The sequence below is a fragment of the Podarcis pityusensis genome, assembly GCF_964106645.2.
Source record: "Podarcis pityusensis genome assembly, chromosome: 1".
Taxonomy (NCBI): Eukaryota; Metazoa; Chordata; class Lepidosauria; order Squamata; family Lacertidae; genus Podarcis; species Podarcis pityusensis.
In genome coordinates, this window is record NC_138028.1 from 105,693,343 (window position 1) to 105,719,935 (window position 26,593).

Here is a 26,593-nt window from a genome sequence, read left to right on the forward strand (position 1 = left end):
TAAGAACAGACCTCCAGAACGAATTAAGTTCTTAACCTGAGGTACTACTGTATAAAGAAGACAACTCCTAGGGATATTTTCAAACATTTCCCTTCACATTGTCTATGCCCGAGAAACTTGTGGGTGCGGATGTGAAGTCATATTAAATATGTCGGTATTGATTGCTTGAAGGACCAAACTACTACTGGAGTAACACACTTTGAAGTTGCATTGTGTTTTTTTCCTCCTCCTTTAACATTAGAACTAGCAGGTGCAGGTGTGTCAATACTTTATTGTTCCTTTGGAGAGGCACTGTACTTTTGTACTGTTGTCCTTGCAGGAGGTGATTGTTTTCAATTCTTTGTGTTCTTCCTTTTTGTTATGTTGGTGCTTCTTGACTAATCAATAAATAATATTAAAACTAAAGGGAGAGAGAAATAAATGGTAGGTGCTTGGGGACCAGGGGGGATGAGGAGGATGAGGATGGATTCAACCCTTTCATCCTTTGTTATGGTTCCAGCACCCCACCCCTGAAGTTGCTGTTAGTCTTTGAAGCAAAGCAACCATTGGGACCAGTGGAGGCTTCCCTTCCAGGGCTGTCACAGGTGGGGATTTCTGTTGGGGCTGTGACATCACATGGTTGCTACAAGGATAACATGGGATGAAATTATGCATATAAACCTGAGCTCCTTGAAGGGATGGAATGTGAATAAGTAGTTTAAGTAATGACTTCATCACAGAATGCTGGTAATAGAAAATACGTTCCCCATTTTCCCTCATTTTTATTGATCTGACTGCAGCCTTATGAAATATGGACCTGAATGTACATGAAGAAGAGTTAAACTCATGGCTTCTTATCTTTAGACCCAGAAAACAATAGATTGGAAGTTTCTGCATGATGAGAACGATGCAGAATGGTTAAGGATATGCTTTTTCTTGATGTCTTCTGTTACAGCTGTTATGTCAAGAAGCCAAGAAGGACCTGGAGAGATGGGAAAGGCAGTTGTCATCCCCAAAGATGATCAGGAAAAAATGAAAGAACTCTTTAAAATCAACCAGTTTAATCTTATGGCCAGTGACATGATTGCATTCAACAGAAGTTTGCCTGATGTAAGACTAGAAGGGTAAGTTTACACATTTGGCTTGGTTTTGCAGTGTGTTGCATTGACATTCCCAATATTTCTAATCTGTTTTATTTTATTATCATATTTATTTTGGATATTTTTAAACTGCCTTTCTAGAAAATGCCCATCAAATCAAAATTATGGAGTATCATTAACCCAACAAAGATAAAAACGTAAGAAGAAGAAGAGTTTGGATTTGATATCCTGCTTTATCACTACCCGAAGGAGTACCAAAGCGGCTAACATTCTCCTTTCCCCTCCTCCCCCACAACAAACACTCTGTGAGGGGAGTGGGGCTGAGAGACTTCAAAGAAGTGTGGCTAGCCCAAGGTCACCCAGCAGCTGCATGTGGAGGAGCGGAGACGCGAACCCGGTTCTCCAGATTACGAGTCTGTCGCTCTTAACCACTACACCACAACCAATAAAAAATACTCAGCCAGCCAATTAGAGAAGCTTCTCACAGCAGTGACAAATCACAATCCAGGCTGTAAAAAACGCTTGAATATGTTAGTTAGAATAGGTATGTAGTTATGACCTTCCGAAACCCGGACATATGGCAGCCCTAGTGATGTTGCAGAAGCTAACTGGGAAAATCTGACAACTTCTAGGTCAGTACTCTTAATTGACCTAGGGTAGGGTCCACTTCACAGTTTACAAAATTTCTCTAGAATAGAAATTGCATGCTGTAGGGATTTTGTGTTTGTGTTGTTTCGCATGAAAGTAGCAGCTATGTCCTTGCCTGTAATGGGTTATGGTGGCGCTGGCTTAGCTGGGGTGAGCTAAAAGGAGCAGATCTGGGCTGGAGAGGAGACTGAAGCCTAGTTGAGAGGTTGTAAGAGCTGCAAGAGATGGGTAGCACTCAGTTGAGGGGCTAGAAAATACCATATATGCCTGGCAAGCAGAGCCAGACGTTAAGTGTAAATGCTAAGGTAGTCAGAAGATTAGAGCATACATGCAGATATCATCATACAGGCATCTTGAAGGAACTGCAGCAGGTAATTTGCTGATGAATGGTTAGCCAGCATGTGTATTCATTTGGATTATGCAGACCTGGGAATGGAAGTGAGGTTGCAGAGAATGCTTGTTGATTATTCCATACTGGGTTGGGGCTTTGTTTTGCTTTCAGTGGTTCACTGGAACTGTTAATTGAAGCCAGAGGAGTGTGCACAATCCATCTGTAAACTTGTAAACATGCAAATGTGTATTAACAGTGTCCTGCAACTTCAGAACATTCAAGGTTTTTAAGGCTTTCTATGTTCTGTTGTGATACATAACTGAGAATTAAAGCGCCCTCCATTTTGAGGTGACAACACCTCTAGCAGCCCTGTCCAGTTCTGCTTTGCTGTCATTACATGGAATCTGACACTTATTGTAATGTGTGGAACACATTTTGCATGCTCTTCCCATTTAGATATAGCAATGTCACTGTAGGTGTTCTGCATCTGCAGAGAAAGATAATTCTGGCAATTGCTAGTAATTCAATAGGTGTCACAGAAAACATTCCTTCTAACTAATACACAAGGAGATATTGAATATTAGTATGATCAGCATGAAGAAGGAGAGGGGGAGACATTTTTTAATTGCCTTGATGTGTCATGTGGTATCAGTCGCACTATGTAATATGTGTTGTCGGCACGTATTAAAGCATTACAATAGTAAATTAGATTTTTCAGGGAAGAAATGACACACTTTACTCATGTCAGAGGCTGCTGTATCATCTTCAAGGCAATTATTCACTTACATAGCCCTTAGGGTTTGACCAGAAGACAAGTCAAGACAAATCTAGGGCCCTTTGGCGTGGAATGGGCCTCCTGTCTCCAAACAGCTACCTTACTTATTGAAAAAGATGGTGCTCTGCTCTTGCTACCACCCAGGGGGCCTTCAAGATGTTGCTGGACTACAACTCACTTCCTCCACAACCATTTGCCCTGATGCCTAGGGCTGGTATGAGTTGTAGTCTACTAACATCTGGAGGGCCACAGGTTCCCCATCCTGTTTTATAGCCTAATCTTATAGCACAATGCTTCACCCCAGGGGGAATATGGCTCCTGTTTCTTTCTGGCTACCACAGGAAGTGGATGGTGGCACATGAATGGTAGCCTGGATTGTGTTCGTCCCACCCATTAATAGTGTCTCTACTCCAGCTGCCACTATGCCACCTATAAATACTAGGGTGGCAACATACTGTAGGAGGAGGCTTGCTGGCTGGCAGCTTTTCTGCAGGTGGGCGTGGCATGGAATCCAGGATAGAATTCCAGCCCCCAGAAGGCTTCCAATGATACATGAACTACACAGAGATTTTGGCATTTGAATCTGCTTGTTGTGGTTATAGTGTTGGGTTTGGTCCTGGGAATAGCCTTCAAATCTCCTCTAAGGCGGAAGAATGGCAGATGAAGGGGATGGACTATATGGAACTGGCGGAAATGACTGGCAGAATCCGAGACCAGGGAGAAGAGTCGGTGGAAGAAGATTGGAAGAAATTTAAAGACTATCTACAGAAATATTGTAAAATTAATGAATGTTAGAATGATGTTGGATAGAAATTAAGTGGTTTTCAGCTGTAATAGTATAAGGAAATATGAAAAATGGATTATTAATAGGTAAAAATTTAACGTTACAATATTTTAAGATTAAAGACTAGGATAAACAAAGAGGGTAAGGATTTGCTGAACCAACAAACCGAACTGGAATACAAAAAAGGGAGGCGTGAGGAGGTCTGGGAAACAAGCTAATGAAAAATAAGTAATGGAAAGATTGAGTTGTTTTTAACCATTTTTATTTTGTATTTTCTTCTTTTTTTATTTTTATTTTGTAATATTTTGAAAATCTTAATAAATATCTTATAAAAAAACAACAAAAGAAATCTCCTCTAAGGCTATCAACTAGTTTTGGGCACAGCACATTTTCTCAGTCTAGTCTACTAACTGGCTTCATTGTTAGCATAAAGTGTCACTCTTGAGTTCTTTGTTATACATATTAGCTTTTTTGTAACTGGTTTTTCCCCATTGACTTTTGGAAATGTAACCCCAGCAAGAGCAGGCGATCTCCCACCCATCTGGTCTAGGGAACCACCCACTAACAGTGCCTCAGTCTTATCTGGATTGAGTTTCAGTTTATTGGCTCTCATCCAGTCCATTACTGAGGCAAGACACTGGTCCAGCACTTCCACTGCCTCACCTGCATATGTGAAAGAGAAATAGAGGTGAGTGTCATTAGCATACTGCTGACAACATACTCCAAACTTCTGCAGAACCCCACCCTGCAGTTTCATGTAGATGTTAAACAACGTGGGGGATAGGATTGAGCCCTGCGGAACCCCACAACTGGGGACCTTGACTAGTATTTACTGTTGTTCTCTTCCATCTCTACTGTCAGGAAAGGCTGAATCTTCCAGTTTTTGGTTTAATAGGATTCTGTCTTATTTCCTTTAGATACGGGAGCATTGGAGTGAGATGGTGTGGATATATTGAGACGGATTTTATATATTATCCACAAGAGACACAGATATGCTTTTGGCAGAAATTTTTATATTTGTAAACAGAGGAGAGTTATCTTGTCTAGACTGTTGCAGTATTCTATTCTGCCTAATTTCTCCCTCTGAGTTTTGGAATTTTGAATTAATGAAACTTCACAACCAATGGTTCTTTCTGTTTCTGTTTTTTTATATAAATTTCTAGAATTTCAATTCTTTCAGAAAGGCAACATAAAAAAAAAAAAGAATTTAAGTTTCTATGAGGAAGTGGTAGGTGAGAGAGAGTTTGTGTGCACGCTTGTGCATACATGCATAAAATATATTGTTTCAACATTCCAGAAGACAACTGGAGCAGAACCCAAGGCATAGTGAAATGGTGGGATAAGAGGGATCCACTTATCTCTAATCGAAACCAAAAGCCTTTCCTTCTTCACACTGCATTCCTGTGATCAAAAAATTCATCACAGCAATCTGTATTGATTTACAGTCCCTACTCTGCTTGTAGGTAACTCAAATTTGAGGCACAGAGAACCACAGTCAATATAAAGATTCTGTATTTTTATCTTGCCTTGTCTGCTTTTGACTGCACCAGGCTGTTTGCTTCAGTTCATTGCTCACATTGCAGGTGAACTTTATGTGCATCACCTGCATTTGTTATTTGTCAGAACTATAATAATATCCAGGAAAGCCTCCAGCCTATTCAGGCTGAAATCAGCCAGTTTCAGCAAATGGAGAATTAGCAGCACAGCCTGGTGACAGATGAAACAATCTTATGAGGGCATTTCTCAATGTGCACATCAAAGACAGCTGGATTCATAAAGGGCTGCCCTTGACCAGCTGCGGGGAAATCAGACTTGTCTAATAATGGCTTGACAATGGAGGACAGCCTGTCTCTGGAGGATAGGCAAGCAGCTGGATTTTAGATACTGGTATGGTGCTCCATATGTTAGTTTATTTTCAAAGTTCTCTGTCTGAGGGTTGGCCTGTACAGCTAGAACCAATGGATGTGCATCTGAAATAAAAGAAGTGTCTTTGCATTTAAAAAAATGTTCCGAACTTGTAATTTAACTACCATGGCACCTTTTTAAATTGGGATGGGCAAATTGTTTTGCAAAGAAGCCCAAATTCCATGTATTGGATGGCTGCAGCTCCTTTGCATATTTCCATTCTATTTATAGTATACATCACTATGATTTAACCTGGATAATACCAAGGTATGGTTAATGTACACATACATCCAGTGCTTTTTTCTGGGGGTACGCAGGGGTACGCATACCCCTAAACATTTTGTGAATCTTTGTACTTTTGTCCATTTATTGTATTTATTTATTTTTTATTTGAACTATAAAACAGTGATTTTCTTGAGTCAAAATGACAGTACCCTTAAACTTTTTTTTTTTATAGAAAAAAAGCACTGCATACATCGATTTTTCTGTATTCTTGCTGAGGAAATGTTGCCATATCTCAGCCATTGAAAGAGGACGTCACTGGTTCAAATTTCACCACTGCCATGAACTCACTGGACAAGACAGGCATCCTCACTAGCTCATGTTTGAAGAAATATGAAGCATTTCAGCCTGGAGTATCACCAAATAAAACAGCTTGGCAAAAAGGGATCTCACAGCAGAGGTCTTAGTTCTCTCTCTCTCTCTCTCTCTCTCCGCACCCAATATTTAATACATGAATACTGATGATGATACTGGCTTTGCCACTGTAACTATTACCAAGACAAAATAAATACTACGCATCATAATCATCATCATAATCATCATCATTTCCAGACTAGGATTGACATTATGACAGTATATGTGCTAGGAGAATAGGTTATTCCTACTGGATTGTTTGTAGAGTTTTAGATACAACCCATGCAATCTTTTTTACAGGTTTTAAAGGGTTGTGTTGTGTTGGAAAGGGAGCAATTTTTCTCTCCTATTCCCACTGATTTTTTTGATTTTTAAATTTATTTTTACTTCCCATGTGCACAGAGGAAGTTTATAGTGATCATCCATTGGTAGCAAAGCCCACCTTGTGAGCTGAGTGTAGCTCTATTTTTTGACTCAATGGTGCAAAGCTGTTCAGCCATGAAATTGCTTCTTTCATGCATTCCTGTACATTTTTGCCTGGACAGTCACAGTTTAGAAAACTTGATCGTGACAATGAATAGAGCAGCTGGGCAATCAGTTGATGCTAGGGATGAAGTTTAGCTTTCATGTATGATACCATTTCCCTCATGTTTGGTTTGGGGTCAGAGGCAGTAATTATGGAGGGCAGTGTGCAGCCTGATCAGTCAGTAATATCTAAAACTGAAGCAATTACGTACTTTACCTAATTATTACTTTTATTGAGGATACAACAAAAGTACCGTATTTTTCGCTCTATAAGATGCACCAGACCACAAGACGCACCTAGTTTTTGGAGGAGGAAAACAAGAAAAAAAATATTCTGAATCTCAGAAGCCAGAACTGCAAGAGGGATCACTGCACAGTGAAAGCAGCAATCCCTCTTGCTGTTCTGGCTTCTGGGATAGCTGCGCAGCCTGCATTCGCTCCATAAGACGCACACACATTTCCCCTTACTTTTTAGGAGGGAAAAAGTGAGTCTTATAGAGCAAAAAATACTGTAAGTCATTTACTTACTTTATTTATAGATTTCCTTTCGTTCACCATGGCTGGCTATAGCTCCATTGTAGGGAACCTTGCCCATCCAGATGTGGTTGTACTATCAGCTTCCATCAGCTTCAGGCAGCACTGCTAATTGTCATGGGAGCTACAGTCCAACCGTATTTGGAGGACTACAGATTTCCATTTCTCAAAGGCTCAAGAGTAAGACAATCATCTTACTCTTCCTACTTATGGTTCAATCATCTTTGGTTCAGGACTCAAAGTTTAGCAAACATCACACCAGGTTTGCAAATGCATATGAAAAGCTTATCATTCTGCAACTACCTTGTAACAAGGTTCTAGACAGTGTGAACAATGAGGACGGTATATTGATGACAATATTGATGTTGATGATGATTTAAATTTGTATCCTGCCATTCTTTTGTAGATCTCGGGGCCATTCACAGCATAAAAATACAAGATGAAAACACAAAATACATAATAAAAACAAACCAATAACACCCCTCTCTCTACCCCCTCCCACAAACACATTTAAAAGAGTATAGTTTAGGATGTTAGTCAGCCAAAGGCCTGGTTAAAGAGGAATGTTTTTACCTGGCACCTAAAGTTGTAGATTGAAGGCACCAGGCGGGTCTCCCTGGGGAGAGCATCCCACAAATGGGGAGCCACTTCATAAAAGTCTAATTCTCTTGTTGCAACCTTCTCGACCTTTCATGGAGGAGGTGCATGAAGAGGGGCATCAAATGATGATCACAGGGTCTGGGTAGGTTCATGTGGTCCTTAAGGTATTGCAGTTCTGAGGCATCACTGATGGTGACTCTGCTTTGGGTCTACTTGGCAATTGCAAAAGCACTGAGGTGTGTGTGTATAATATTACTTACTTTGCACCAATCCTCTAGATCATCTGTCAAGGCAATGGTCAGGGATGATGGGAGATGTAGTTACAGTAGTATCTGAAGGGTATCCCATTGACAACATCTGCTCTGAATGATCCAGTTCCTGTTTCCTTCTTTACAGGGCCTGACACAAAGTTGGGTGAAATAAAAATCTCCCAGAAAAGTTCTTCAGATTTTCTTAAAACACTAGATTATGAAAACAAACAAACAAACAAACTCACTTTAAAGAACTGTGGAACTTATATTTGGCCCAAACTCAAGGACACAAAGAATGTTCAAAGTCCCAGGTCTGCATATGGCTTGTCATCAGGATGTCCAGTCTTATTATGCCTGGAATTTTAAAATGCCATCTCTTTTCCCATTGGACCATCTCCCTTTTCATTTTTTTTTGTGTGGAACATAAGGCAGCACAAATCTGAACTGTTAACTACTTTGCTTATAAGCATTATCAATTATGCCAACACAAGATGTTTTAGTTAGCTAATGATCCCCCAACTGGCAGGTAATTTGGACCTGCAACAGCAAAGCAAACATGACATATGGTATGGTCACAAGCATTGCCAGTATGCATGAAGCTCACTGTAAAGCCTTCTGGACTTGGGACGAAAGCAGGAAGAGTTGCTTTGAAACAATCTTGGTCAGTTAATTTATAGTAGTTTGCATCTCTGATGTCTGACAATTGTGCAGTTCTTTTTCCCATGCCCAAAGGTGTAAAGGAATTTCAGTGTGACTTTTTCCTAGCATATCTGTCTTCAAGATACATATCTGACAGTATTCATGAAAACATAATTGATGTTTTGGTTGAGTATTTCTGAGGCAAATGTGGAATCATTCAGCCTGAAGAATGCCAGGTATTAGATGAATGACTTTGTCCTGTGCCCACAAGTCAGGCATGCTATTCCTAGAAGATAACATTTCCTTCTATCCCTGGTGTATTTCTTTCAGAGTTAAGGGAAATAACACTCATTGATACAATGTTTGCAGTCTAACTAATTTTGCGAAGTAAAGACAATAGGCAATAACTTTGAATGGAAACATGCAACCGAGTATGGAAGCAACAATTTCCTCCCTACACAGGCTGAAAATCTCACTTGTCACAGAGTTTTTCTTTGATTGTTGCTTTTGCACTCCTGACAGAAATCCAATTTAGGAAGGAAGCTCTGAGACCAACACATCTGTTACCTGCTTTGTGAAGTGCAACGCTGAAGTCTGCCTTAAACCTATTAGTAAATTCTGATGGGGAGGGGCGGGTAAACATCTATGACACAAAAAGTGTGTTGCCATATTCTAGCTTTATTTAGAATGCCCCTTAGCTAATTGCTCCTAAACTAGCTTCTGAACATGACTGGAATACTAAAAAGCATTCATTCATGAAGGACCAAGTCTGTAGCAAAGAAAGAAAGAAAGAAAGAAAGAAAGAAAGAAAGAAAGAAAGAACGAACCATGTGGAATCTCATTAGGTAGCATTTTCTCATCAACAGTTTTTCTTTATTATAATAATTAATTTAATTATAATTATCGCTAAAACTGCAGCAAAGGATATTGTCTTACAGTAGGAGGAGAGAAAACCTCAGAACATGGTGGCAGTGGCCCTTAGGAGATGGGGAAACTTGACATAGACACACTGTTTCCAATATTATACTGTGCTCTAGAAATACAGTGGTACCTCAGGTTACATACACTTCAGGTTACATACGCTTCAGGTTACATACTCCGCTAATCCAGAAATAGTGCTTCAGGTTAAGAACTTTGCTTCAGATTGAGAACAGAAATCGTGCTCCGGTGGCGCCGCAGCAGCAGGAGGCCCCATTAGCTAAAGTGGTGCTTCAGGTTAAGAACAGTTTCAGGTTAAGTACAGACCTCCAGAATGAATTAAGTACTTAACCCGAGGTACCACTGTAGAATGTAAGGCAGGGCTATGGAAAGGAGGAGACTATATCATTGTGAGATTGGTTCTCAGTGTTATTCTGTTCCATTGGACAAAGTAAATAGGGATGCAGGAGGGGCAATTTCCGCACACACCCTCCTTCAGATTCTGAGTGTCACCAGTCTCTCCAGTTGGATGGAGGCATTGCTTTCCTCAACCTTATCTTGGATTGCAGCTTCTTTTCATTATCTTCTATACAAACTGAGGATCCCATTCAGGTGTGCCACACAGTATACAGGCTGTGGATAGTAAGACTAGAGAAGGAAATCTGTCCCTCAGCTTTACATTTTTAAAATATCTTGAAACATGGAGTTACAGAATTTTAAAGCACCTGTGTTTTCCTAACAGTTTACTAGCCTGAAACACTACTAGGGTTGGGGAGCAAGATAAACTCCCTCCCTCTTAACTACGTGCCTCATTGTTGATTATTATTTCCCTTTCTCTCTCCCCCCCCCTTACACATGGATGTGTTCTACTCTTTTAGAGTAGAAAAAGGTCTCCACTGGCTTCATTGTTATTGGGATTAAGGGCCAATTCTTATTTTATGGAGCAGTATGATTGGGAAAATGTTGAAAAACTGCACATTGTCCACTTGAGTTGCTTTGGAGATGGAGAGAAAGATTAGCCTCTTAAAAACCTGCACTTTGTGTGTGTGTGTGTTTTTTTAAAAAATTTTTGAAATACTCCTTCATCTGCTACTTTGTTCCTACTCTGGCACAAAAGCTTTTTGAGCTTTTAACTAAATGAAATTCTTGCGCAGAGGCAACTTTTGAAAAATTAATGCTCTATTTAGAGTTCTAAATCCCTAAGGAAAGCTTGATATTCAAGCCCACATTCTGAGTATGTCATTGTTATGAACAGTGACAGCTGAAGGTGTGAGTCTCTTTGTTCTTGCAAACTGCAGACCTATTTATATTGTATAATATAACACGATAGAGACATTTTCAAGACACATTTCCCCATCTATCACCAGATGGATAGATAGATAGATAGATAGATAGATAGAAGACTGGATATAGTGTATTTTGGTTCAGCAAAATTCAGCAAGGCAGTGTCAACAGAGTTGTTCTTAAAGTGTTACTTCTGGCTAAGTAGGGAGAAAATTATAAATTATTTGTTGGCGCAAATTACTGCTTTTGAGTAATATACAGAGGGATTTTTTATTACTGTACATTTGAAAATTTCATATCTGAAACAGTGCATCAACCTTCTATTATATAGTGTAATAAACATTAACTCCAGTATCGAGTTACTGCTTGAAATAGATGATTCATTCTGTAACACTGCTCTAAGGAACATACAGCTGTGTCCAAAACCTTGAATGTTGCACACAAATATAAAAGGAGAAAACATGTAATTTACCAAACTGGCATCTCTGAGAATTTAAATTCTGATCTGCATTTCAAAATGCTTTGCATTCAGCTTTGCATTCTTGCAGTTTCCACAGCTGCTTCGATATGAATGAAATGCATATGGTTAGGATCTAAAGCATTGCATACAAACCACCCATCACATCAGCTTAGGTCCTCTACAGTGGCATTCCATGGGGTGCAAGATTGCTCTGCTGCCCAAAGCAGAAAATGAAAGCTCCCATGTATGGGAACACGTTGCATGCACTCCTGTACTTAGAAAAAAAGGAGGCTGCCTTACACTAAGTCAAGACCATTGCTCCATCTAGCAGATTGCTGGCTGCACTGACTTGTAGCAGCTCTCCAGGGTGTTAGCAGAAGACGTTCCTAATTATACCTGGGAAGACCAGGAGATCTGTATGTCCAGTGTGTTTCTGAGGTGCTGTTTGTTTCCTGACAACTTCAAGGTCCCTGCTCTCATTACTTTTTGTTCTTTATCTGGGATCAGACAGCTCTTCAAATATACAACTGTCCTCTACAAAGCAGGACACATGAGCACCCACCTGTGCCAGCTGGGGAATCAGGAGTAGGACCTTGGATACTGAATGGAAATGCGGGGCAGAACATTGGTCTATAAGATATACCAAGATCCCAAGCCATTTAGGACTTTAAAGCCAACACTTTGAATTGAGCCTGGAAACAAATAGGCAACCACTATAGATGATTAAACAAATGAGTCTAAAATTATAGAGTTGAAGATCTCCTTAGGAAACTCTTGAACCTTGTGCCCCGCCCCCCACAACTCTGATATTTAAGTTCTTATATTTCCATGATGAATTTGGGTAGGATTACCCTACCCCCCCCCAACTTTGAGGCCTACTTAGTATTGTTATGGGGTTGGGGGTTGGGGGAGGAGTAGGCTGTATGCTACAGCAGGTGTTAAAATTTAAGCAATGATTCAAATTCCTGGAGTAGCCAGGCTAGCTTCCTGGTGAGGTGATAGCCCAGGTAATGGGCCATTAAGGGAACAAAGAAAATAACTCTTTGCTACACAGATAATGGTTAGGGCCCCCTTCCTCAACTGGTTGGTCGAAAAACAAAGAGAAGAGTGGAGTTATGTGAACTAGAAGCTGAAGAGTGGCAGGCTGGGAAGTGAGAGAACCATGCCTGATTTCTGCTGGAACCCAAGGCTGCAGCTATGGGAGAAACAAGGGCCTTTTGGAGTGTTAATTCTTTGAACCCCTCCATTGCAGGCTCTGTGTGTGTGTGTGTGTGTGTGTGTGTGTGTGTAAATAGACCATATATCATAAAGACACCACAGTCTCCACTGTGCCTCATTTCCAAAAGCAAGCATGAGCCTGGAATCACCACCTGGAGATTGGGGTGAAATAAAACAATATACTACTGTATGTGTCCAATATATCCAAAGACCACTTTTGGATAACACTGGCTTGTGCTTTCCACAAGTGTCTGGTCTAATCAAAAAAATATGTTAATAATAATTATTGCATCAGTCTTGTCGTAAGGCAAATTTTTCATTGTAAAACTTTTATCTGTTTTTCTTTCATTTCCTGAAATCTTAATTAAGAAGGAATACCAACAATAATTTCTGAATTTGGTCACAGTCTTCTGGAGAGTTCTATACAATTCCTGTTGGAATGAATGAAAAAACCCTTCCTTTCCCCCTTTCCCCCTTCCTTTGAATGGAACTTTTGTTTAGGGAATCTTTTAATGTTTGATGCATTACTGTATTTTAATATTTTGTTGGAAGTCGCCCAGAGTGGCTGGGGAAGCCCAGCCAGATGGGCAGGGTATAAATAATAAAGTATTATTATTATTATTATTATTATTATTATTATTATTATTAATTTTACAGGAAATATTCAAAGTATATTTTTTCATTGCTTTCGATTATAAACACATCTTAACCAAGGGTGATTTTTGTTATCTGATCCCAAGTCAGAAAAGTGTTAGTTATACTTAGCTCTCGAGTTGAGTATATTGTTGCCCAACAGGTACAGAATGTTGCAATCTCTTAATCGTGGCTAAGAAATTCGGAATAAGCAGTGGGCATGTATTCCATTTCCCTCTTGCCTCTTGTTATAATCCTTACTTGGTTTGTTTGTCGGCTTAGTGTGAATTTGCACTGCTGCGATCGAGCATGGTTAATGCTGATCAAGGTTGCCATCATATTTGAATTAGGTTTACAGGTCCTTTAGCTAAAAGCATCTGTGAAGATGTAACACCAAGCTAGGGCTTGGCAAGGCTTACTGGGCATGGGCTAGATCACTCCTGTGGAGATCCTCCATGGGCCAGGCCGGTGCAGCGCGATGCCAGAAATTGCATCTGTGCATGTCCGTGGTGCCGAAAATCGCTTCTGCGCATGCTCAGACACTGAAAATTGTGCCTGCACAAAAGCGATTTCCGGCATCTGGGCATGCACAGAAACAATTTCCAGAGCTGCAAAAGAGAGTCCCCATGCTGCGCTGGTTTAGTGCAGTGCACAGGGAGTCGCTGAGCAGGCAGCTCAGTTCGGGGGCAGCTTGTGGGCTGGTTAAATGGCCTCTGTGGGCCCCAGGTTGGGGACCCCTGACCTAAACCCTACATTACGGCCACAGGGGATAACGCATGCCAAGGAGGGGAAGAGGGAGAGAGTGCCTACAGGATTGGTAGCCTTATGCCTGCAGTGAATCTACAATGGTCACTCCGCTTCTTCTTTTTCACAGAAGGATTTTCCATTTACTATAGTTGTATAAATTCTAACAGTTGTGAAATAGTGGGAACTGGCCATTGCTTCAGAAGATTCATCAAGTCCTTTGATGACTGAATAGTAGCTTTGGTAGTTGTAAAATACAAAAGGCACCCAAATAACGAATGCATCAAGCTTTTTTATTTTACGCCATACTTTTTGATTGCTGCTGTTAACTTTCTTAATGTAGAGCAATAAATAGTAACTGCTAAATTATCCCGTTACAATCCGTAAAGTCACCTAAGCCACTGTGTTTGGATTTGGTCCTAAATGATAACTGTTGCCTCTTAAATCGCCCGTAGTCACTGCAGTTTCTCATCTCGTCTGACTGCTTTGCTTCTATTCATGTGATGTATTATCTACCCTTGCATTGCTGAAATCAATACAATCCTGAAAGGGATAAAGCCACAGTGGAACCGTTTATGGTCACATAATTTGTACATAGCCAAAGGGAACAATAGTAAATAGGTATGTAGTGCACTCTGTTTTCATGTTATTGATCTTGGAAAGTGTGTTTTCATCACATTTAAACAGCTGTACTTACTTCATGCGTATTCATAAATCTACATTTGACAAATGCATGATTTCCAAAGGAAAACATTTCACTCACTAGAATATTGCTAGCAATCAAAATTATTGTAATGTCCCGAGGAAGATGAAAACAGGGTTTTCTTTTATTTGTTTGTTTACAGCTCCTGTAATTGTAGTCGTGTTTCTTTTAATGTGGCATAGTTTTGAACAGGAAAAATAAATGGCACTGCTGTTTTAAGTATGCAATATAAAATGTAAAGCTATTTTTATGTGCCTATATGTAAATCATCCAGGGGGGAATGCTTAGACAAACTGGTGGAGGAAGAGGGGGGCGGGGGGAGTGTACTGCCCCCGGCACCACAACCCCGGTGGGGTGCCATCGCAGCTGCACGCCACACCCCCAGAATGTGCACCATGCCCCTGCGGGCAGCGCGTCACGCCCCCAGGAAGCGCGCCAGCCACGCTCCCGCCTGCTCTCTGCCCCTGGTGCCGGAGCATGAAGTTCCGCCACTGCTTAGACAGTAGCATCAGATTTTTAGGTGCAAGTGCTGCATAGTATCAAAAGAACATTTTTTGAGACTTGTAGCTAGACATATTGGGGTGGGAATGTTGGGTTTTCCCCGCCAGCAGAGCCTCTACTGCTGTGTCTCTGCCTCATCAGTTTAGCTGCTCATGATTTTTCAGTAGCAAGGATACTAAGCATAGATCAAGGAGATATTGTTTACATTTTGAGGAGGTTTAATAATCCAGCCATCAGTAAGATGTGGGAAGGAGAACAATGCTGAAATGCTGTTTTATTTGTGCATGTGAACATAGATGTATGTGTGTGAGTGTAGGCATGTAAGGCTAAATGAGAAATACCTTTTGATGTTTTGTTTTCCCTCTGTGTGCAGATGCTTGGTGCTGAGTTTATTATTTGCTGTTTTTAAAACATTGATTCTTGTTATTTTCAGTGTTTTGAGAGCAATAAAATGCCTTTAGAAGGTGGATTTCATGAGTCTTAATACTAATATCCCTGTTACCCACAGCATAGATTCATTTGTTACCAGCAGGAATCTTTCTTGCAGGTTTAGGGAGATTAATATTCTGCTTTCATTCTGCTTTCAGTGCAGCAACCTTGGGGCCTGGCTTCTGGAACCTGATTAACTTGTATGCCATTATTTAGTGCCATGGAATGAATTTCTGAATAAATCAACTTCCTTTTTGTCTTTGACAGATGCAAGACAAAAGTCTACCCTGATGAACTACCAAACACAAGTGTGGTCATAGTATTTCATAATGAAGCCTGGAGCACTCTGCTTCGTACTATTTACAGTGTTATAAATCGGTCTCCACACTATCTACTTTCTGAGATTATCTTGGTAGACGATGCCAGTGAAAGAGGTATGAGTGAACAGAAAACAAATTATGATAAGGAATAAATAATTCCAGAGTAATGTTGTGGCAAGGCGATAAGAATGTAAAATACTTTAAAAAAGAAAATGAAATCTGTTTACTCTGAAAATCTTGCATTGCTGTTAATCCTAGGTTTTATGGGGACAATGGCTAGAGTGGTGAAAAATGTGTACTCAGGTCTATCAGATGCAGGTGAGACTACCTTTTGCCTGCTCAGTGGTAGTAAGGAAAGTATCACCACTGTATCTGGGCAATGTTGTGGAGTGTCACTGTTCAGAGCAGGTTGGGGTTTGTTGAATGCTGACCCCTGGAGTGAGCTAGAGAGACCCACTGTAGCCCATGGTGAACACGTACTTTTACAGACAAAATGAACCATACCTGCTCTGTATAGAGCTTCAATTTACAACTGGCAATTGCTTGTCAAGTTTATATCAATACTTTTCAGTGTGTGCATGCAGAAATGTGGACAGAATGCTTGCAGAAGTGAGGCCTGCCACATGCACACCCAGGCTTAGTAAATTTACCCGGTGGGAATTGCTCAGCAGGTAACAGATTGTTAATGCCACTCAGAAAAGGGGATTAACAGTTTTAAAAGACTCTGTAGTAGGACAAGTATTACAGAAACTCCTGTTATATCCTGCTGAGGTGAACTTGGGAGCAATTGACCCATAGCTGACCAGCTACAAGCTGGGCACTCCTTATGAGTGGCTGGGGAAACCCAGCCAGATGGGCGGGGTATAAATAATAATAAATTATTATTATTATTATTATTATTATTATTATTAATTATGACTGACCATTCTCAAATGTACTATTTTGTGGGAGGGTTTTGAATGATGCAGTAGTAAGCCTGGCTACAGGTATTTCTGGATGAAACCAGTTATCTAGATCCTTTTCTAGGAATTCTGTCCTGTTTTCGTGATACATACTAGGTATGCATGTCCTTGTATGGTTCTCCTGGACCCCTCAACAGACATCCCTCTAGGATGGGAAGAGGAGGTCCCATTTTATGTGGTTTCCAAAGGTCTAAATTGTGTACAGGGCCAATGCCGCCAAAATGATTATTCTCAATCAGGTCACCTAAGGCCTTACTATGCTCTGCAGTGTATTTGTGAGAGAAATTATATTGCTGTATAGGAAAGAATTACTCCTGAACTTTGGAATTCCTTCTTCCAGAAAACCTGCCCATGCACATTTTTCTTTTGGCCTTTTGGAACATGGTGAAAAGAAGGCATTTGAAAATGCAGTAATTCCGTCTGCTTCCATCTCATAGGATCATATTGCTTTTTGTTACATATCAAATATGGAATATTTATTGTTTGACTTGGATGTCTTAATGACAGAAAGACAGAGTAGGAATGTTTTAATAGATAAATAGGATATATGTCAATACCTTTTGTTTTGGCCAAATACTTCTTTTATTAATTTTTCCTCTTCTGTTCTATCATAATGCCTTGCTCTTCCAAAGGAAGTGCTTTCAGCAGCCAGCAACTGTTTCTCTTTACATAGCTAAGGAAACATTATTATTTTGAAAAGTCAGTTGTTTCAAGTTTCAAGTCTTCAAAAACCTATTAAGTGCTGCCAAAGATGGGCGGGGGAAGTAATTATGACCAGGAAAAGTATTTTCAAGTGCTCCAGTGTGGGCGAGAGGCATAATTCCTTGTAGCTCCCCCCCCCCCACCCAAAAAAGACAGTAGCTATCTATTGTCTCAGCATAAAAATATGACCATCATTTATTTTGCTTCTTTATCAGAAGTGTTCTTTCTCATGCACTGGAAGGATTTTGGAGTCCCTTATGGACTTATGTGAGCCAAAGTATATTCTCTTTGTCTGTCTCTCATACAAGAAGCAAAGAAGGAGTCTGTATGTATAGGATAAAGGTAAAGGTAAAGGTATCCCTCACCATTATGTCCAGTCACAGACGACTCTGGGGTTGCACGCTCATCTCGCTCTATAAGCCGAGGGACCCGGCGTTTGTCCACAGACAGCTTCTCGGTCATGTGGCCAGCATGACTAAGCTGCTTCTGGTGAGCCAGAGCAGTGCACGGAAATGCCGTTTACCTTCCGACCGGAGCAGTACCTATTTATCTACAGTGGTACCTCGGGTTACATACGCTTCAGGTTACAGACTCTGCTAATCCAGAAATATTACCTCAGGTTAAGAATTTTGCTTCAGGATGAGAACAGAAATCGTGCTCCGGCGGCATGGCAGCAGCAGGAGGCCCCATTAGCTAAAGTGGTGCTTCAGGTTAAGAACAGTTTCAGGTTAAGAACGGACCTCCGGAACGAATTAAGTACTTAACCCGAGGTACCACTGTACTTGCACTTTGACGTACTTTCGAACTGCTAGGTGGGCAGGAGCTGGGACAAAACAATGGGAGCGCACCCCGTTGCGGGGTTTTGAACCACCAACCTTCTGATCAGCAAGCCCTAGGCTCTGTGGTTTAGACCACGGCACCATCCGCGTCCTACCATGCATAGGATACCCATGCTAATTTACACTGCACAGCTGCAAGACAGTGTGCCCTGCATCTGTTCCACTTGGTGCTCTTTTTCATGTTTATTCTCAATGACCTATGAAACAAACAGATGCTGTATCCACCTCAGCATTCACATAGTGCTCTTTCTCTTTTTCTGCTGGCCTTATTTCCCTCCTTTATTCTGTGAATTGTCAATATGTCTCTCAGTAGCTTTTTGTTTCTTCCTTCAGAATCTTTTGACCTTTGCAAATGCGTTTATTAGAGTGTTGCAAGGAAGTCATCCTTTCAGAAAGCAGTGTGTGGCATCTTAACAACACAATTTCTATCCTGTGTTCCTTTTGGTCTCCAAATTTCATTTGAACAAACACTTTGTTGTATTCCCCCCCCCCTAATTTGCATTTGGCAGATTTTCTGAAGGTCCCATTAGAGAATTATGTGAAAAGTTTGCAAGTGTCAGTAAAAATCATTAGGATGGAACAGCGATCAGGACTCATTCGAGCTCGGCTAAGAGGAGCAGCAGCTTCCAAGGGCCAAGTCATAACTTTTCTGGATGCACACTGTGAATGCACTTTAGGCTGGCTGGAGCCCCTGCTGGCAAGAATCAAGGAAGACAGGTGAGAATTCAGAACGAATCCTGTATAGCTTTTGCACTGTGACAGCATCTACCAGGACAGCTTTAATTAGAAGTAAGTTTATTATAAACTTCTTCTTTCATAGTATTTCAGTTAGTTATGGGAAAGGTCTTATGGGCTGATACTGAAAATATAAGTCACAGCCAAGACCTTTCTAGTCTTTTCTAGAACAAAAGTAAGCCTGCACATTTTTTTATTTGGCTCCATTCTTCAGCAAATTGGTCTAACAAGACATGTCCTCCTGATTAATGTGACAGATCTGATTGGCCCCATTGTTAATTATTTTATTTACGGATTTAGAAAATGTATACCTCACTTGTCACAATCCTGAAGGTAGTTACAACAATTCACACACACACACACACACACACACACACACTATGTGTCTTATACAAATAACTCCAGAAAATGCAGATGCAGACTTCCTACTTCTCTCTCATACAGGAGGGAATGTCCACAACATAGAATCATAGTCTTTTTGATGTGCAATAACTGTTGTTTTATCTTCACCCAGATTGGGGTTCAAAAATCCAATTGACAAATACAGTTGGGAATTATGAACCGGAAGAAAATAACAATGCTAACTCGCCCTAACTCACTACATATCATAGAGCATCGATCCTAAAAGATCTAGCCCATAGCACAAAAAGTATTATCTCTCCAAAGAGTTATTGCAAAGAGGCAAGGTAATAGAAGCAGAGATAACAGAAAAGGCTAGCTTTATAATGAAATGCATACTAACTGGGGTGAATCCCCTGAACTAGTCAGAAGCCTTCAAAGCTAGAACTTTCTGGCACAGTTGAAACAACTTCCCTGTTAGCAGGCCCTGACCTTGGAGCACAGTAGAAACAGATAATCGGGTGCCTCAACCCAATGAGATCATTCCAACTCCTCAGAAGTAGCTTCTATCCCAAGGCCAGCTTTCACCCAGATATTTTGCTAGCCTTCCACTTCACCTTCACCAGCTACATGCCTTCAAAACAATATTGCTTTCAGGTCATACATGCAGACTCTCCAAGTGTCTCTATTCTCCAGGGACATCCCTGATTTAGAGAAGCTGTCCCAGTTTCTGTTTGGATGACGGAATGTCCCACTTTTCCTTAGGATGTCCCTATTTTCATTGGAGAAATGTTGGAGGGTATGAAGTTATCCAACCCCTGAGCCGTCTGAAGACAGTCCTGTATAGGGAAGTTTTTAAAAAATGTTTTGTTATGTTTTTATATATGTTGGAAGCTGCCCAACGTGGCTGGGGCAACCCAGTAAGATGTGTGGGGTGTAGTAAAATTATCATTATGGAATGGGACGTCCCTATTTTCATCGGAGAAATGTTGGAGGGGATGTACATGGAGTCCATAATCCTTGGCTCCATCCAATCTCAATAATTTTTGGATCCAGCCTACAAAGCACAAATAACATTTCTCACTGTTCTTCCTGTGGCTTCCTACTGTTAATTACATTGTCAGACTAATTTGTCATCCTTCTTTTCACTTTTACAGTTTGTATTATACACACACTATTTCTCTGGTTTGTATTCTTCTCATTAGGTTAAAGATGACAGAAATGTATGTTTCTGGTTGTTTTCTAGCTGATAGACCTGCACACACAAAAATTATTTCATTTTCTGTCCAGACCAATACAGCTGGAATTTAGACATTTATTGACCACCCATTAACAATGCCCTCTGGGCTGTTCACACAAACTCCAAACAATAACGAAGTTGAAACATTAAAATCAATGCAATATCCACAGAAAAGCTGGCACAAGCAGCATAAAATCATTCTTGAATTAATGAGTTTAAAAGCCAGAGAAACAAATACCAATTTTTTATTAAACTGATGGGGGGGGGATGGAAGCTGTACAGTTTGCTTTGTTAGCTGCACAGAACTATTCATCAGTAATATGTGAGCACAGCAGATTATTTTAAAGGCGGAGTGGAAAGCACATAATGTGGAGGAAGTTACGTGTGCTGGAATCCCATTGAACTCAAAGGAACATGGTAGTGCTTTAATGTGCTGTGGATAGTATGTATAGCATATGCATTTCAAAACTGTAGCCTTGTTCATGAGGGCTTTCTGCCTCTAGAACATAAGGAATCTGTAGCATTCCAACTCTCATCAACCCCAGCCAACATAGCCAGTGTTAAAGTATGGTGGGAGCTGCTGTCTCACAACATCTGGAGGACCACACATTATCCATTCCTGCTCTAGAAGCAAGGCTCTCTGTGTGTACTTCTAGCTGGACGACAAATCCTATGTCCAAATGGGTGCTTCATACATTGGTCATCTCCCTGTTCCAGCTGCCATATATCCCTCTTCAAAGAAAGCAGTAATCAGTTGTTCCGAAAGGGGTGCACTGGGGGGGGGGGAGGCAGCAGCTGGATTTAACCATCTAGATTCCCTTTATTCTACCAAATGGATGATTATTGAGGGCTCTGTGAATGCAGGCCTGGCAATAGTGCACATGTGTATTTGGGGCCTGAGAGATTTCCTTACATTGAAAATTACCTGCTTGCATATTTACTTTTTGTTTTATAGAAAGATTGTTGTTTGCCCAATTATTGATGTGATCAGCGATGACACTTTTGAGTATATGGCTGGGTCAGACATGACTTACGGAGGTTTTAACTGGAAACTTAATTTTCGTTGGTATCCTGTTCCCCAGAGAGAGATGGACAGAAGAAAAGGAGACAGAACATTGCCAGTGAGGTAAGAGGTAGGGACAAAGAATGTTTTTTGTTTTTGTTTTTATCACTTGTTGTGTATGTACAAGAAGTATCAGTGTGTGGACTTATAATTCAGGTTAGATTCATGCAAAAAGCATAATGTATCACGTAGATTAGAAGAATACAAGATTTGCTTCAATGTGATAGTCCATGAAACACAATAAGAACCAAGAATATAGTTACGGTTGTCTTACACTCTTGACATTTTAAAGCTATTTTCTTTCAGCATTCTTGGAAAAGGGTACAGTTCAACAGCAGAACATCTGCTTTGCATGCAGAAGACCCTGGTTCAGCCCCTGGCATTTCTAAATTGAGCTGGGAAATAAATTATGGAGAGTAGCGTCCGCTGTGGTCAGTGTTGACGGAACTTAGATATACCAACGTACTGTTTTAGTTAGCTGTTTCCTATGTTCTTGTATTAGAGGGACACAGGTGGCGCTGTGGGTTAAACCACAGAGCCTCGGATTTGCTGATCAGAAGGTCGGCGGTTCGAATCCCTGCGATGGGGTGAGCTCCCGTTGCTCAGTCCCAGCTCCTGCCAACCTAGCAGTTCGAAAGCATGTCAAGTGCAAGTAGATAAATAGGTACCGCTCCGGCGGGAAGGTAAATGGCATTCCCTTGCGCTGCTCTGGTTTGCCAGAAGTGGCTTAGTCATGCTGGCCACATGACCCGAAAGCTGTACGCCAGCTCCCTTGGCCAATAAAACGAGTTGAGCGCCGCAACCCCAGAGTCGGTCACAACTGGACCTAATGGTCAGAGGTCCCTTTACCTTTTATGTTCTTGTATTTGAGGGTATGTTCTTTTTGCTAGTTTAAAAACAGGAACATTAGGAAGAGGATATATTCCTTTAAGCAAACATAATCTGAAAGATACAGATTTTGAATGTATAAGTGTCTCCTGAGAATCTTAATAGATAGCCCTTTGCCTGACTCTGCAAGGAGTAAGTCCATTTGTGGAAAAAGGATTTTGTAATGTTTTTGCTGGTGGAGGAACCTGAAGGAGAAGGATTCTGAAGATGATTTCACAACATAAATTGGCTTGTAGGTGGTCCATCAGATACTCTGATCCCAAGCTGAGAAGCACTTTAAGGTCAGTAGCAGCACATTGAAAATGGACCAATAGCCAGTTCAGATGTTGCAGCACTGGTGAGATGTGTTGCCCACTCATCCCCAAGTTAGCATTCTCATAGCTGGACACTTCAATGTTTGAACCATAGACAAAATATACTCATATATTGGCCCAGCTGGAGAATTATAGTGCATAGATAACTGGGGCTAGGGATGATCCAGGTCAGGGCCACAATTGGGGTCAGAAGGTTAAATGCCATTACACACACACACACTCTGCTAGGATTTCGATATTTGTTCAAAAACAACAACCCTGCACTTTAGGATGGAGCTCCATGATTAATGCCTTGCGTTGCTTGACCCATAACTACTGAGGGTTGTATTCATCCAACCTTTACTCAGCATGCACCTATTGAAATTGTTGGCCATGACGAACTTAAATCCATTAATTTCAGTAGGTCTACTCTGTGTTAAAGTTAGTTGAATACTGTCCTGTGCTCCTACTCTAGCCACACCGGGGAAAGGGAAAAAGCAGTACATTATATTCCTTGGAGAGAGGGGAGAGGAAAGTGCTTGGTGAGCAGTCTTGCACTCAACCAAACCTGGATAAGACCTTTTATCTTTAATTGGCAGTCTTGCATAATCCCTAAAGTAATCAACTTCCAATTTTAAGGGATTTAATACATTCAGTATATGGCTGCCTCCATAAGCTTTCATTTTAAAAAAGCAATTTTTTAGTCCTCAACATTCCAGGGAATTTTTTTGAAAACATAACTACACTAAGAAGTCTGTAACCAAACCACGGCAAAATAACCCAAGGGTACTTAAAAATGTCAATATTTTCATCAAAATGATATGTGCTCGTGGACCTGGCTAATGATTTTGAGTATTTGGGGCTGTCATCTCTGTGTTGTTATTGCCTTTTTAATGTTGACGTTTTTCAGTGAACTTCTGACAAGCATTGGAAAGAACGTAATTAGTCAAAGTATGGGTAACTTCAGTGTGCACTGAAAAAAGCTATTTAATCTGTGTAGCCTGTGATCTGTAAGGAATTAATTAGATGTATATTTTTAAATGTGTTTGTGAATCCCGTTCCCCCCAGTTCAAGTAGTTTATCGTGACTTTCATTTGGAAGCAGTTTTTGAGCCCAGTTCCAATAGTTTCCCCAGAGTATGCATGCATATACACAAACACACACAAGTTGTTGGAAGGAAGGTGGGGTTACACAAATGTTCACTGACAAAAGGTGAAATTTGCATTTGAGCACATGTTGTGTACATGGACTTATAGGAGAGAAGAGAGGACTGGTAATTAAGGCTTTATCATACACCTTCAACTCTCTTAAAATTTCCCATCCTTGTGTTGTCTATTCATCAGTGATGGTGCATGAGGGGAAGATGGAGAGGGAATGGCACCCTACTGGCATTTGCCAGAATAAGGAAGGGCATTGGTGAATTCAGAGGTGATCTGGTGGTTTGGAGGCATCTGTGCCACCCAGAATACCAACTCACAGGTTTCCTGACCTTGCTAACAGTTCTCCCCATCCCAGCAAATGCAATTCCACTTGCCTTCACGTGCTCCTGCTGATATTCATGAAAACTCATGGCTTTAGGTCATGGGTAGGCAAACTAAGGCCCGCGGGCCAGATCAGGCCCAATTGCCTTCTGGATCTAGCCCTCAGACGGTCTGGGAATTGCTACGTGGATCGCCAGTGCACACATTCTTTCCCTCTCCCTCATATGGGGGCGGTGGCGGTGCCTCCTCCCTCCCTCCTCCTGGCTTCTCCCTGCCCTGCCTAGAGGAGGAAGGGGGCTGGGCTTTGTTGGTGCCAGCAGCAGCACTCGAGTGGCCGCCATTTTAAGCAGCCCCTCTCCGGAGGCCTTTCGCGTGCTGTTCATCATCTCCCCGCCGCTGCCAGCCCCTGCTGCTCACAAGACACAGGTAAGCAGCCACCGGGGCTCGTGGTGCTCTTGCATCATCCCCCCCCCCTCAAAATATAGTCCAGCCCCCTCAAGGTCTGAGGGGCAGTGGACTGGCCCCCTGCTGAAAAAGTTTGCTGACCCCTGTTTTAGGTGGTCTGGAAGCCCCTGTAGGTCAGATTTAATAAAGACATACTGCAGCTAGTTTAACTGCACAAGTAACTGTTACTTGCATGTCCAGTGAACTCTGGATGATGTCATTGTCTCTATGAGTGAAAACCACTAGAGAGGAGACGTGGTCTTCCTCAAGTCTCCTCTTCCCATGTTACACACAGATTGCTTTCATGAGCAATTATTTGCACAGCTAAGCTAGCAGCAGTGATCCCTGCAATGGTTCTGTCAATCAGTCCCTAGCAGCTTCATATTGCAGTATTTTATACATCCCTAATTTGCAACAATATAGGAGTATCAAAATGTGCTCAATTTTAAGAAGCACAGTTCTGGTTCTATATGCCCACTTGTGGAGACAATGAGTTATACCCAACGAAGTAATAAACAAAGTAGTCCAGTGGGTCTTTTCTGAGTATGACTAACGTTGGCTTTCACCCAATGGAATTCAGTTTCATTGGGGGAGGAAGGGGAATCGTGCAGAAGTTGTCATTGTGTGCCTTAGGAATAACAAGCAGCTGATTTGTCATCTTGTATTGTGAGATTATTAAGGAGCTGAAGCAACAGAAGTATCAGCCTTTGCTAGAGTTGCTATAATTTATGGCAAAGGTTAATTAATTCAGTGTCTGTATTGTAAAAGCCTGCAGGTAATTGTCATCTAAGATAGTTGTAAGAGAGAACTCTGAGTATAATCTGTTCCTTTGAAAGGAACTTGATATATAGAGCATTTATCATATCTGCTTTGAACAGAAGCTATGGGGAGTCATTTTAAAGAGTAATTAGTGGTACTTAATGTTGCAAACAAAGATTCAGAATTCAGTTCAAGCAAATTAAATGCTATTTCAAATTAAATTCAAGCCTATATGGTCCATTGCTATTTAACATCAATTTTGCCTTATCATATTCTTCTTTACCTGGAAACAAAGTCTGCAGTCACCGAATCATGTACGTTTTAAATAGCCTTATTATAGGCACTGGGCCTTCTCTGAAGGATGCTGCTTATTTTTTTCCTGAAATAGCTGCAAAGCAGTCAATTGAAGCGTAAACAGAAGAGCCTTATCTCTACTTGCTCTGGTCAGAACCTGGGCATATATTACTGATTTAGAAGTCAGGGTTGCACAATCTCAGAGCATAATGTGAATGTGGTGAAGGGGCATCTGTGGATATGTTCAATAAACGAGGTCAGTACCTGAAAAAAGTGCCTGTTTAGCAGATTGTATGGTTTCTTATTCAGCCCTGACATAAACCCATATTGTTTATAAACAGATGGACACTTGGCCTTACTGTCCATGGATCGTGGATAAAATAGTTTCTCATTGTGAATAAGCCATCCAGACAATGAGATGGTTCTTTCTGCCCTTTCAATATCTGTATGTCTGTCTTTCTTTTCCAGGATTCCATTTCCCCAGGCTTTCCATTTTCTCCCTTTCTCAAAGCAGTCATTGGCCTATTTTCTGTTTTCTTTTCTTTTTGGGGTTTCTAGCTTCTTAGCCAGGCATGATTTATGGAAGCTATAAGGCATGTCTAAGAAGGCTCCCTGTTCCAGTTGAGCCTTGCTTGAG

The 26,593-nt window shown here is 41.0% G+C and overlaps 1 protein-coding gene across 2 annotated transcripts in view; it reads left to right on the forward strand.

Annotated features, from left to right (window-relative positions):
* Positions 1–26,593, forward strand: part of GALNT13 (polypeptide N-acetylgalactosaminyltransferase 13) — a 151,868-nt gene that overhangs the window by 57,951 nt on the left and 67,324 nt on the right. For both annotated transcript variants that reach the window (XM_081007477.1, XM_081007478.1), the window contains exons 3-6: positions 935–1,103; positions 15,865–16,031; positions 18,930–19,137; positions 21,690–21,860. In XM_081007477.1, coding sequence (XP_080863603.1) covers positions 935–1,103; positions 15,865–16,031; positions 18,930–19,137; positions 21,690–21,860 — 715 coding nt within the window. The remainder of the gene's footprint in view (positions 1–934; positions 1,104–15,864; positions 16,032–18,929; positions 19,138–21,689; positions 21,861–26,593) is intronic.